This window comes from Naegleria fowleri (assembly GCF_008403515.1).
Source record: "Naegleria fowleri strain ATCC 30894 chromosome Unknown tig33, whole genome shotgun sequence".
NCBI lineage: Eukaryota > Heterolobosea > Eutetramitea > Acrasida > Naegleriidae > Naegleria > Naegleria fowleri.
This window is the reverse complement of record NW_025407965.1, coordinates 171,401-185,322: the sequence shown is the minus strand read 5'-3', so window position 1 is coordinate 185,322 and position 13,922 is coordinate 171,401. Positions and strand designations below refer to the sequence as shown.

Below are 13,922 nucleotides of genomic sequence, written 5' to 3'. Positions count from 1 at the left end.
TCCCAATCTCGCCACCAAGATCACATTTGTAATTTCATCTGAATGCATTTCAAGTGCCAAATCGGTCGATCCAAGCTCCATGTATGAGAGAAAAATCGGTTTTGTCTACAGTTAGTACTAGATTTTGAAACATCGACAAACAGATGCCATGAAATAGTCGAATTTTCTTTTCTGACCATGTCATAAATTGTCACCTGTCCTTCTTTTTTTTTCCAAACATCAGAAATGGTTTTGGATTTTTAGAGCTTTTTAATCCAATGCTCTCAAACTCCTCATTGGGTGTGATTGCTGAAATTCAACCGTTCATTATTGAAACTATTGGTCAAAGAAACACTATCATTCCATACCAATCATTTAAATACACACATGGTTTTCCATCCTCTCGAAAATCATCAGAAAAAACAACACATCAACAATTACCAAGACGAAATGAAAACCCTTCTTTTCGCTCTCGTCCTGACCTTAATGGCTGCGGCCGTGGTCATGGCTAATCCAAAGCCAGTCGATTCCTATGGTGAACATGCAAAACATTGTTTCAAGAAATGTACACATTTCAAAACCTTCCAAGGCAAGTGTGTCGATTTTGAATGGGTAGGAACCAGAAAGGAATGTTGTGCTTGGAAGACCATTGGTAAAGGAAAATGTGATCTCTACAAGAAGATTGGAAAGTGTGTGAAATACAGCAAGAAGAGACATGTTTGTTTGGGTCACGCTTACAAGCAATTCTGTAACAAGGTCACCAAACACAAGATTTGTACTAAATGGGCATGGAAGGAAGCATGTAAGAAGAAGGGTACCAACAAAGCTTGTGATCAATATGCTTATCACTTCATTTGTACCAAATATGACACTGCTTCACGATGTGCTGTCAAGACCTTCGTTCCAAAGATTACCTTCTTCTTTAAGAAGAGATGTGCCAGATATGCCGTTCATCAATACTGTTCTAAATACAAGACTCTTAAGAGAACCATTCAAAAGTGGGTTCCTGTCAAGGCAAAACACTACAAGGGTTGGATCGACAAGTACTATGTTCAAGTTTTGGAAAAGAAGTTCAGAAAGATTTGCGTTGAATTCTCCAAGAAAAAGACTTGTGTCAAGCATCAACATGTTAAATTCTCCAAGAAGATTGGATACACCAAGAAGTGTGTCAAGGTCGTCACCAAGAAGTTCTGTGTTGCAAAGAAGAAGATTAGATTCTGTACCAGATTCACTCCAAGTCACTTCTGTGCTAAGAGAGTTAAGGTTAGAGTTTGTCAAAATCATGCTTTCCAAAAGTTCTGTTGCAACTACAAGGCCAAACCATATTGTACTCAATTCAAGACATTGAAGCCAAGATGTATCAAGAAGAAGTTCAAGCAAATTTGTGCTCATCGCTCACCAGGTCAAAAGATTTGCGTCAAGTTCAACTTTGTTGGTGGAAAGAAGATTTGTCGTAAATTTGCTCAAGTCTCCAAATGTGCTAAATGGAAGAGAATTTGTAACAAGATTGATTTTTACAAACCATCCAAGAAGGTATTAAAGAAGAAGAAGAAGTATTAAGAGAGAGAAAGAGAACGACGTTGCAACTGAATTGCAATTTTGAGAAGAAACAATTTTTGAAATTTTTTCACACAATTTTGTAGAAATATCGAAATATTAAGAAGAATAAATAGTGAGACACTCATCATGCAAATAATGTAAAATATGGTTAGACAACATTAGTAATGATATTTTCGAAAAGCGATTCATTTCAAAAAGACACACAATTTGGGATGATTCGGATTTCACAAAAGCCCGACATGCACTATCCACTACTCAATTTTCACATGTTGTGAATCATGGTGATGAAATTTATCAACAATTTCGTCTCTTTAGATATGCACTGTCCTGCTTGAACTTTTTTGATATCCACTGTACAACGTCAATCCATCACATGCCAACATCAAAACTTTTAAAAAAAAATTTAAAGGTCACAGTTGCCACCACAGTTCAAATTCGATTGTCGATCACAAGATGAGAATTTTCATCAGACTACTCGGTGCAAACATTGTCGATTCTCTCAAATTCGACGATGTTGAAAACTCTACCACCATTGCTGACATTAAAAAACTTGTCCATCAAGAAACCAATTTAACACCAACCGATAAAGTCATTTGTTATTTCAACAATGTCGAATTAACATCCAATGATATCACTTTGTGGGATTTGTCGGTGAGAAATAATCAAACCATAACGATGGTGATTGAACGTGATACACATGCAGAAAAGTTTAAAGTGTTGAAACCAAAAGAATTGGGTGTGTTCAAGTAAGTATGTCGTGTGGTGCTGTTTATGTTGTTGTTTGAATAAGATGATGATTTACATTAATGACAATATGATGATGATTTATTGATGGACTTGATGATCATCACAATTGGTCATTTTCATCAAAATTCTAAAAATGTCAATCCATCATGGTGTGATAATGTGTCGACACATTATGTGTTCATCATGATAATCACCTAATCGAATCATAACCACCACCTCATTCTCATCACGATGATCTCCTTTTGAACCCATGTTCACAGACACTTTGTGAATGAAAAAGGAGAACATCAAAACATTCTCCTCGCAAACATCTTCTCCTTCCTCACTGCCAAAGACATTGCTCTCTCCGTTGAACTTGTTTGTCGTCGTTTCCGTATTGCCACCATTGCTCATCACGACATTGCTTGGGAACCTTCTGTGAGACAACTCTATGGACGACACGATGCTGCTTCCTCTCCAGCCACTCTTGCCTTATTGAGTAAAGCCACAAGTGTGAGTGGTAGTTCATCCTCTGCATCCTCTGAAGATACCATGGACATTTCCGATGAAAAGGAATCCAAAGTGGTTCTCCATTTTAAGGGAATGGGAATTGATTGTAGAAAACTCTACAAACAAACCATTGTGATTGAAAAAGTTTGGGAACATATCAAAATGTTAACTCCCAATCAACAAGAACAACTTTCTGTCTTTTCCATTGAGAAACAAAAAGATTTATTGAATACTCAAATTGCTCCAAATGTGAGACAAGTGAAAATTAAGAGAAAACCAAAAGAGTTGACTGCTGAAGATGAAGAATTCCTCAAACAACACGATTTGAAAAAACTCAAACTCGATGTACGTTCTCGAGCTAAAAAGAGTAAAGAAGAAAGAGAGGCTGATTTGGAGAGATACTCTCGATTCAAACGATTATCCAAGAGGAAAGAAGAAATGGAACATGGAACTTGGCAAGTCGTTCCAGAACATTTACTCACATTGAGTTATGAAGAATTGATGAAACACAGTTTTTCATTCCATGACTCGTCTCGAAATGTATTTGGTTTCTACAATGACAGAGGTCAATATTTCATTATGAAAAATCAAGAAGAATTGCTCTATGTTGGAGAATTGGAAGTGGTTGGAGACAAGTTTAAAATTGCACACATTCTTTGTAATGCTTCAAATCATTCTCAGCAACAGATGAGTGACAAACAAATTGCTCAAGAATTCTTCCATTACATGTCCCAATGCACGACCAGTCACATTGAAGAAAAGAAACTCATTCATTTGGCAGTGAATCCAAAAGGTGTTCAAGGTCTCTTTGCAGATGCCATTCTTGACGTTTTGATTACTTTACGTAAATTTGAACAAGGTCAAACAGCTGCTTGTGAACGACCACGTATTGAAGTCAAAGAACCTGAGAAATCATTGGAAAAGAAATCACAACAAATGGGTCATCAGAAAGGTCCTCTCCAACACTCAGTTTCAACCATTGAATTGACCGATGAAGAGAAGAATGATCCAGAATTTGATCGTTTCACATTTAATGCCACAGTGATGGCCTTTAAGGAAGATGAAGGCATTGATGCCTCTATGGAAGGTCTCGTTGAGACCTATGTTGCTGCTTTCATTCAAGCTTTGAAACACGACAGTGTAGGAACTCTAGGTCTTCCTTTGTGTGAACAATTATTCTTTAGAAAATTGAAGAAGGAAGAAGAATTTAAAAACAAGTATGGACTTGCATTGGCTCGAGCTGTCACCAAGTATTTACAAGAGACTGAAAAGACTCGTGCTGGTTCTTCAGCAGCAGCAGCAGAAGAGGAAGAACTTTCTGTGGAGGAATCATTGAGAGCTTCATCCAAGAAGAAGAAGAAGGTCTTTAGAAAGATGGTGTTGGTTGTTGAGAATGAAGAGGATCGACAATGTGTAATTTCTAATATTGCTTCCTTTTATGAATCTCATTAAGGTTTCTCTCTGAGAGAGAATGAATACTTCATTCAGTAATAACCATCATCATGGGTATAGGATGACAATGATGAAAGGAATCACATAGAAGAAGAATTCCTATTTCGTTTTTGTTTGTTGTTTATTTAATATTATAAAATTCAATTTTCTCGATCGAGTTCGAATAAGGCTTTCTGTCTTGGGAACTTGGAACAAAAATAAACAAAAAATATCATCATTAGACCGATCGATAACATGATCAGTAGCAGCAGTAACAACAATTCCTCATCATCATCGTCTTCTTCATCCTCCTCCTCCTCCTCATCGGAAAAAGTATCTGTTACATTCAATATTTTAAGCAAGAAAACAAAATGTACATTAGAATTGGATGGGAATACTACTATTGGAAGAATTAAACAAGAATTACAATCTGATTTTCAAATACCTGCATCAAGAACCAAAATTATAAATTCGGGAAAGATTTTGGCTGATGATGTTGTATTATCATCTCTCAAAAGAAAGAATATTGTATTCTTGGTGATGGGTAGTAAGCCTTCTTCCGAGTTATCACAATTGGTCGTGGAGGATTGTATTGCTGCGTCGTTGGGGTTTCTTACATTGGAGGAGATCCAAAATTGTAGATTAGTATCACGATCATGGAATGTTATGTGTCTCAAGGGAAGTGTAAAGAATAGAGATCGGTATACCTTTTTGTCAGACGGGAAAACATGTTTTGATTTGCTGCAAAATAAGACGGCATATGTGTTGAGTGAGCCAATTCAATCCATTTATGAAATGACTTCTATACACTCATCATACATCCATGATTATTTTAATGTATATACGGTATCGGGAGCTGTTAAAAAGAGAGTCTACACAGGAACCGAAATGGTGTTTATTGTAAATATGAATGGTATTGGTGGAACAAGTGATGTATTTCAAGCTATTGATGTTCCAACAGGATCTGCTATTTTACGTTTCAGTGAGCATACGTTTAGTGACATTAAGCCTATTGGTGTAAAGATGAAGCAGGAGAGAGCATTTGCAACATTCCGTCGAGAACTATTATTGAAAAAAGACAAAGAAAGAAGAGACAAGCTGAGACATGATTTCAATGAGCAAATGAAACTTCAAAAAACGGCTGTCAACTCTATGGAATGGCAACAAAAACTCATCCTTTTACAAAATGAAGCTAATGATACCAGGAAATTTGAGGAGTCACCTGAATTCCAGCATCTTGTTGAAGTGGAGAAGAAAAAGTTTTTCGCAGACACTCTAATTTTTGCATTTTATGATCACTCAACGAAGAATATTATTTTAGAATTTGGCAATTATATTGTCAGCATAGATCCTAAAACAGGAAATTGCAAGAATCATGTTACATTGCTATCCACGACACAAAAAGAAGAAATTATTGAAGAAGCAGTGACACCGATCCTTCCATTAGAGAAATACTACATTTTAAAAACACAAAGCAACAATGTCATGCTACTTGATAGACAAACCCTTAAAATAGTATTCGTTCTGAAGGATATGACCGATATTGCAAATTTCATTTGTCCCATCAAAACTGAAGAAGATTTATATATTTTAGCAGAGAGTTCAAATGGCTCGTATTCGCTGTGGACGACTACAGGTCAAAATGTGATCAATTTTCCAAATGAATCGCTTCACGTGACACATCACAACATATTTGCCGGCTCCTCTGTATTTGATATCGATGAATTGAAGACTACCTTCTCAGGATTTGACAGAGATAAGAATTACCTCGCTAACGGCACTCCCCTAGTGATTTTCGAAGATAAGGAATTTTCTCTTGGAGGATTTATACACTTGTCAAAGTTTGGAAAAATCGAGAAGCAATATTCCTTTGGGGCAGTGGAAGAAATAACGCGTTGTGCGTGTTTTAAATCGGTGGCTGTAAATGTGGAATATGAACGTCACTTTAGAGCTCGAGAAAAAGTGGTGGAAGCAAAACTTTTACCATCCATCCAATGGTCTGTACCGATTGCTATACCGTATTCTCTTCTTTCTTCCATGCCCAGATCATTTTACTTGTATGGAGATTATTTGTATTTTGTTTGTGCCATTCCATCTAGTAAGCGAAAAGCTTCCATAAGGGAAGAGAGAAATGATAATGACGAGGAAGAAGATTCTGAAAACGATGTCACTGAACAAGACGAAGAAGAGGAAGAATTGGAAACTTCCCCTCCCAGTAGCAGCTCAGAAAAATTCCTCATCTATTGCGTAGATATAAAGGCAGGTACCATGGTTTGGAAAGATGAAAGATTCTCAGCTGCCAATTCCAAAACAACCTCCATTGAGGTTTTCCCAAGAGCTAATTCTCTCTTTACCTTCTTCCATACCACCTCAGGTACTGTTTTAATGGTTCACATTCTAAATACTGGAACCCTAACATTCAAGACAATTCAATCTTCGAACGATGATCGAATGTCTCTTGATCACAAACAATTGATATTGTCTTAATACAGAATTGATTCAATACATTTGCAAATATTAATATCCACAAAGTGAATGTATTTCCTCTGAAAATTAAAATTGTCAATTTTTAAATAATTATTTAAATGATTAAATTTCTCTTTCATGAACTGTTCAAAGTTTCGTTTAACAGTTTTTCATCGTTTCATATTTTCATCAAGTTATAAACATGACATGATTGGGTAGTAATAACAATGATCAACACGTCTAATCATCGCCGGCATCATCGTCATCATCACTGCCTGTATTCTCAATAGAGCGAGGGACAGGCTTGTTTTGATATCCGCTCGACCAGAGCCTCACCTCATAATCAAGTAATACTTCGTCCATATCCTTTTCCCGTTTTTCTCGGAATAGTTCATTCACAGTTTTGCGGTGAACTTTTTGTGTTGAACGTGCAAGAAGTGGTGAATCATTAATTGTTTAAGAGGAAAAAATTAATTATTTAAATAAATTAAAATTATTATTAAAAATTGCATTGCCGATTCATAGTTATTCACTCCCGTAGATAAATAAAACCACTCACCTTCACATTTCTTTTTCGTTGTTTCATCAATATCTTCGAACTTTACTGAAAGTTTACTCTTCATCACCAAAGTGGTCGCCATCATACACACAAACAAGGTCGGAACAAAAATTGATAATTGTCTCGTGGGTAACCAACCCTTTGCACTCTTGTCCGCGTATAACATCCGAGCCAGCCAACCTTGTTTGGGAGGAGGAGAAGAAGAGGCTGCTTTTTGATGTTGTTCCCTTATCACTTCTTGAAGGGAGTGTCGAGGCATTTTTTGTAATTTTTCAAAACAACAACCCCAATTTGGAATTAATAGAACCTACTACTTCAATGTATCTAAAAAATTCATTAACTGTTTAGGCGTTTCATCCTTTTCGTTGTAATGTTGATCCCTTTTCAATCAGTTCATTTGTGAATGATCGTGCTGGTTTATTTGTGACTGAATTGACGAATTTGCATTTTGAGTGCCTCCTTTTTCATTTTAGCTAATTGTTTGGGGTCAGAAAGGTCAACGCCTCCAAAAATCGTACTGGATGACTGAGTTGAAGCGACATTTCCTTGCACCTTCATTGATGAAATTGCATTCTTTGGATTAGTAATTGGCTTTTTGATTTTTGGGGAGTCCTCAAAGTGATAGGCACTGGTCTGGTTCTTTACAAAAAGGAGATCGTTGTTTCTCATCACGTAATTGGGTGGAAGAGGACTGTTTCGTCTGTCATTTAACATGCTATTTGGAGGAGGTCGTCTTGTCTGAGGAGCAGGCTTAATTGGGCGAAGCTTTTTGTTCTTTTCAGCCTGATGGAGAATGGAAATGTACCTGTTGTTTTTTGGAGGTGCTGACGATGGTCTGTTTTCTTGTTTTGATTCTTTCTGGGTTTGGTTGGGGGCTTGTTGTACATGATGATGTCGGGGAGAAAGCTCTTCCATGATTAAGGAGCTCGAAACACTTGCGCTATCTGAAGGCTGATATTGTTGAGGAGATGTTCTTCGAGGTGAGATTGGTGGCGATGCATTGTTCAATGAAAGAGTGTCATTTGTCTTATTTTGAACATTGCTGACAAATTCCCGAGTTTTCGCAATTTTCTGCAGAAGCACATCCGTCTGATTCCTTCCCGCATGGCTTTCCTCTACAAGTTGCTTTTCGGTTGTAAAGAACGGTGCATATAATCTTTTGATATACGAGCTTAATGTTAAAAAGCTGTTTCCGTTTTTTACAAGAGCTTCTCCGTTGGGGCCAAGCTTGACAACAATTTTACGATCGCAAAAATACTCTCCAGGTCCAATTCGCTCAATTTCAATAGGAACAGGGCATTTGAGGTTATTCAAAGCGTTCACAACGGCAATGTCAATCTCATCATTTGGATCTGAAGAGTTATACTGTAGCTCACCATACTGACCATCCTCGAGTTCATTCAGCTCTTCATTGAACGCAGTAATGTCACTTTCGTTGAGCTCTAAATGTTGGTCATCTTCTGAACCTAAACATTGCAATACCAGTTGCTTAATCTTTGACATTTCTTCGTTTAGCACAACCTTTCTATTCAGTACTTCGCTTTGCAATTGCTCCACCATGTTGTTCAATAAGGTATTCTCTTTTCTAATCAAAGTTTCAATAATTAAAGTTAGTTGTTCTGACTGCTTTACATATTTGCTATCTCTTTCATTTTTGAGTTTTTCGATGGTTCCCTGTTGAAATTCAATATGTTCGCCCAATGAATCAGCAATAACGTTGAACTTTTTCCTGAGATGGATATCATTAAGGATTCAACTCTTAGTGTTAGAGTTACTTACTCTTTTTCTCGTAAGGCATTCAACTCTTGAAGTAGATCATCACGCCCCTTTTTGAAATCCTCTACGGCGTTGCGCAATAACTCCTTCTCTTTTTCAGACTCAACAAGTTTTTGAGAGAGAGCTTCAAGTTGTTGAGCGAGGTTTTCAACCTGTTGTTTGTACAACAAAGTGTCATCGATGGATCTTTCATTGTTAACACACCCGTCCTCAATATGAGCGTTTTGAGTGGATTCGTTTGGATTAATAGTCCTTGGATGATAGAATGGAGAAGAAACGGGTTTTTCTCTATGCACATCTGAAACAGTTGTGCTATTTGGAGAATCAGATCCAAATCCCTGAGTGAACAGTTGAAGCTGTTTAAGCAAATGATTAACATCTTGTTCTTCAATAAGTTGTTGTTGTTCCTCAGTTAAAGAAAAGCTGTTTTCTTCAATTTCTGTGTCATTATGAATGCTAGGAGAGATGGAGACATTTGATTCTGGAGATTGAAATGACGCCTTACTGCTTACATTCACACTGCTTTTGAGAACCTCTTTTTGAAGCTCCTTGCAAAATTCTGGCGTTACAGGGAATGTTTCTTCTTTCTTATTTGATGGTTGTATATTCCTCTCCTCTTTGTCAACTTGCGGGGTCTTGATAGACGTGTCCTCCTCTCCCTCGTATTCTGACGAAAGAGGCCCCGCTAAATACTTTTCTAACTCATCAAACGAAACAAATTTGTAATCATTTTCATTAATGGGTCCTTCAAGAGTTTCCTTCAATTCCTCCAATTCTGCCGACGTCTCTGTCTTGTCTTTTTTCTTGGGCTCTTCCTTCTCTGCCATGGTGTTTGGTTGTGTGGGCTCATTAGCAGAGGTTAACTCGTCCATCATCAAAGGTCGCGTCAAATGTGTGGGCACAATAAAACCCAATTGTTCTGCCAGATCGGTAACATCTGCCGGAAGTACGGAGTCTGTTTTAATGGCTTTCTTATATTCAATCTCAATATTTTCAATCTTTTCCAATAACATCTCACTCTGTTCCAATGCAAGCCTTAACTCCGAGATCAACTCTTCCGAATTTACGTCCTTCTCTAAGGACACTTCATCAAGAGCGTCTTTCAAATCAATTACATTCTTCTCAATACTTTGCATCATATCCTTAATGTTATCGATGGTAAGCTCCTTTGGATGATCCTGTTCGCCATTTTCTTCCTCAGCGAGCAGCAAATGATTCCCTTGCTCCAATTTACGCATTTTTTTGAAACTTTACCAACCATTAAAGCGCCAATTTTATCGATTTCGAAACGTTCTTTCATGGTCTGATCTTATCTTCACCACTTTTCCAGATCTATCTGTTTACGTTTATGTTGCAGTGAATATGGATGCAATATTCAATAAATTAATTCGAAAAAAATGTGATTAATAATTAATCATATGAAACGAGATGATTTACAAGCTGTCATGGGTGCCAAAGTTTTCATATTATACGACAACAAGCGCTGCATCGCATGCGCTTTTTCTCTAACTCAGTCCTGTTCTCAACAATTATTCTTGAATGGAAGAAAGGATTATCCAGCAGGTTTGTGGCATTGTATCGTATGTGATGATAAAAAGTTCTTGAAAAAATAAATTTTGATTTATGATTATATTTTTTGTGAACTGTTTTCACGTCCGCCATGAAAGAGGAGTTCACTAAAAAGTGCTTTGAGTAAATAATTGAGTGTGCTTTCAGATAAAGCATGGTCTTCAAACTTCAAGGTGCTTGTTGATACCACTCAATCCCTCCTAAAGATATTACAACTCTGACATATGAATTGTGCAGACTAATCTCCTCGATCTCACCATTTCCGTTCGCATTTTGTGAAGAACTCGAGAACCAAACTTGAACGAATACCTAACTGATGAATCAGTGCCGCAGTGCTGACAGACAATCGGCCAAAAAAGTTTCACGCAACATCTACAACCTCCGTAACCACCAACCACCACACAGTCTCAGTCCTCACTACATGTCGCTCGCTTCAGAGGCAAGAGCAGCCACTCTCTGTGCAGAACGTAAAAACTCCACCCCTCATGTGCCTGCGGTAGCCTCGTCCTCCATGCTTTCCTTAGACTCTCAAGTTCATCAGCAATTGCAGCAACCACAAGTTGCTGCGGAAAGATCAGAAACCCATGTTAGCTATCAAAGGGATGCTTCTTTGACCTCCTCGGATACCTTACACACTTCATCATCATCCTCATCATTCAACTCTCCATTCAAAATTGTCGTAGGCAAAGTCCTTAATATTTACCTCGAGCTGAAAACGAATGAAATCATGTATGAGGCAGTGCAGAAAATACTATATACATTTATCTTTTTGTATTACATGTATTTGAATTTAATTGTACCCATCCTTTGTTCCTTCTCTTCCTACGACCGTAATATGTTTATCAACAATAAGAATACATCTCCCTTCGGATTATACGGAGATTTTATCATGCGTATTCTAAGTTATGGAATTACCTTTTCATTGGACGCCATCAATTCCTTGGAGATTTATGTGGCCCTTTGCTGTGTGGCCACTGCCGTTATTGCTCTATATCTCATCACCTTAGCCATTCAATACAAGAGCACCAAGGGAAACTTCCATCACAAAATTCAAACACTGAACATGTTTTTCGGTGTAGTGATTTTACTGATTGCCCCAGTATCCATCTTCCTTATGACTACTTTTGTGGATTCCAATCCGAGAGAACTCTTGTACTCGGAGAAGTATGGCGTTCAACCTTCTCTCACCCGACTGCCCTTAATGACCTATCTCGGTGAACAGACCTTGCCATTCTTTATACTCTCTTTTTTTAGTATGATCTTTGTGTTGTGTGGATGGTTTGTGGCTACCATGTTCATGCCATTGAATAACCCCAAGTCACGTCTTCTCTTTGTCAACTCCGATAATTTGATCATTGCCATTCCATTTGTTTCTATTGGTTTGGAAGTGATGATCAAATTTCTCATACCTCCCACGTTGTTGTATGTTCGAGCAGTCGTGCAGTTGATGGGAGCACTGTTTCAACTGATTCTCTTTTTCATACACATGCCTTTCTTTAGACGATGGGAAAACTCACTCTTTGTGTCCGCATTGAGTGGGAGAGTTTCATCAAGTATAGGTATGCTGATCAGTGGAGCTGTTTTTAATTCCTTATCGTCGACATCCTCCATAAGCACTGAATTAGGTCTGGGAATGATGGCTTTAACCCTTGGACTATGTCTTTTTGGAAGTATAACAGGAGGTGTTGTGTGTGAAACTTATGCTCGAAGTTTGTGCAATTCATTACAAAGGAAATTACTAACCGTGGAAGCACAAAATGAAAACGAGAACGTCAATATCTATGCCCTTGAAGGTGAAAACAACCGACGATTGAGCCTATTTCTTCGATTCTCCTTGTTTCGATCTGAAGAGTACCTCAATTTGGCTTGCTCTTTTGTTAAAAGCGCATTTCATCAGAGGTTATTGAAAGACTGCAACGTTTTCATCGCCGCAAGCTATGTGGTGACCTATACAGAAAACACAGAAAATAATAATTGTGTCATTGCTAATGCATTACTCAAAAAGGCGCAAAGTTTGTGCGACAATGTATGGGTTCTTACGAGGATTCAAGAGCAATTAAGGGACGTTGAACTGGAAAATTCTTCAACATCAGCAAGCGGTAGACATGGTATTGAGTTGAAAACTATTATAACGAAGCTGGAAAATAAGCAAGAGGATCTTTTGACTGCTCAAAAAACATTTTGGAAAGAATTTCTTTCTGAAACCCCAAATGCTGACAAAATCGAATTGATTAATAGAAGAGTCAATGAGCTAGCTCAATACTGTGACAAAATGTACCGCCATTTAATGTCAAATTTCAGGCACAACAAACGAGTATTGCGTCTTTATGCAAGCTACATTGAACAATTCAAATTTGACAAGGAGTATGCAAACTTTTTGTACGACGAGGCAAATCAACTCGAAGAAGAAGAATCCAAGTCGAAGCATTTCCCAAAGGTCCCAAAAAACAAAGTCATACCCATGATTACGGTAAAAGCATTAAGCACTTCCAGCATTAATACAATACCAGTGGTTATCCAAAGCAATGAGAATGATATTCTCGAAAAAGAAACCTTTGAAGGTATTGAAAACCAACAAGTGGATAAGAAACAAGTGTTTTTTAGAAGCACCTTAAGTGTTCCATACCGTTCAACATTTAGAAACGCCTCCTTTATCTCTGTATCAAGCATTTCAATGGCCATACTTGTCGTTTCTCTTGCCTTATGTTTGAGTTTAGGTCGAGTAGAATTTGACATTCCTCTTGCTCTTGAAAGTTGCTTACCTGGTGTGGCTCCATCATCTCTCATCAGAGAAGTGAGAATGAGACAAATTATGATCGAGCTTTTCAAAAATCAAAAAAGAAATTTACCTCAAAATAATTTAACAGCCGAAGGTGTTCAAGTTCTCAAATATCAACAATCTTACATGCAGAGATTTAAGAATTGTAGGGATTATTTGGAACAACTGATCACAAATTCAGTGTCCAATAAGTACAATACCAAAATATATACAGATTACACAGTTCCAGAAAATTTACTCAACATTCCAGTGGCTACTGAAGGGACTGTTATTGAATATACAAACAGTTTCAAACAAAACAATTCACTGAGCGAAATTACTCAGGAGCTTATTCACTTTACTGATCTATTCCTAAGTTGGAGAGATGAAGATTTTAACAAAACTACAACTTCCTATCCATTCATGTATCTATATCTCAACCGACGAACAGCTGCCGACGCTTACGCATTATTTTGTTCCAAGTTCCAAACTGCTCGTGAGAGAAAATCAAAATATTGAAAACATCTTAAGGTTGTACCTCTTTATTTCAAATGGAATATTTATACTCATTTATGGAGGACTAATTAT

The 13,922-nt window shown here is 37.5% G+C and overlaps 6 protein-coding genes across 6 annotated transcripts; 4 read left to right on the top strand and 2 right to left on the bottom strand.

The window, feature by feature from the left end:
- Positions 1-366: 366 nt before the first annotated feature.
- On the top strand, positions 367-1,539 carry FDP41_003065 (uncharacterized protein; the record flags this gene model as incomplete). The annotated part of the gene is made up of 1 exon (XM_044706328.1): positions 367-1,539. One exon carries the CDS (start codon positions 367-369, stop codon positions 1,537-1,539), a length of 1,173 nt encoding a protein of 390 aa, XP_044562456.1.
- A 453-nt stretch (positions 1,540-1,992) lies between these two features.
- FDP41_003064 (uncharacterized protein) lies at positions 1,993-4,227 on the top strand (the record flags this gene model as incomplete). The annotated part of the gene is made up of 2 exons (XM_044706327.1): positions 1,993-2,285; positions 2,547-4,227. 2 exons carry the CDS (start codon positions 1,993-1,995, stop codon positions 4,225-4,227), a joined length of 1,974 nt encoding a protein of 657 aa, XP_044562455.1.
- A 234-nt stretch (positions 4,228-4,461) lies between these two features.
- On the top strand, positions 4,462-6,693 carry FDP41_003063 (uncharacterized protein; the record flags this gene model as incomplete). Its single annotated transcript, XM_044706326.1, has 1 exon — positions 4,462-6,693. One exon carries the CDS (start codon positions 4,462-4,464, stop codon positions 6,691-6,693), a length of 2,232 nt encoding a protein of 743 aa, XP_044562454.1.
- A 219-nt stretch (positions 6,694-6,912) lies between these two features.
- FDP41_003062 (uncharacterized protein) lies at positions 6,913-7,490 on the bottom strand (the record flags this gene model as incomplete). Its single annotated transcript, XM_044706325.1, has 2 exons — positions 6,913-7,085; positions 7,232-7,490. 2 exons carry the CDS (start codon positions 7,488-7,490, stop codon positions 6,913-6,915), a joined length of 432 nt encoding a protein of 143 aa, XP_044562453.1.
- Positions 7,491-7,648: 158 nt separating this feature from the next.
- On the bottom strand, positions 7,649-10,245 carry FDP41_003061 (uncharacterized protein; the record flags this gene model as incomplete). Its single annotated transcript, XM_044706324.1, has 2 exons — positions 7,649-8,960; positions 9,011-10,245. The coding sequence occupies 2 exons, from the start codon at positions 10,243-10,245 to the stop codon at positions 7,649-7,651; spliced, it is 2,547 nt and encodes an 848-aa protein (XP_044562452.1).
- A 752-nt stretch (positions 10,246-10,997) lies between these two features.
- FDP41_003060 (uncharacterized protein) lies at positions 10,998-13,853 on the top strand (the record flags this gene model as incomplete). The annotated part of the gene is made up of 1 exon (XM_044706323.1): positions 10,998-13,853. One exon carries the CDS (start codon positions 10,998-11,000, stop codon positions 13,851-13,853), a length of 2,856 nt encoding a protein of 951 aa, XP_044562451.1.
- Positions 13,854-13,922: the final 69 nt, after the last annotated feature.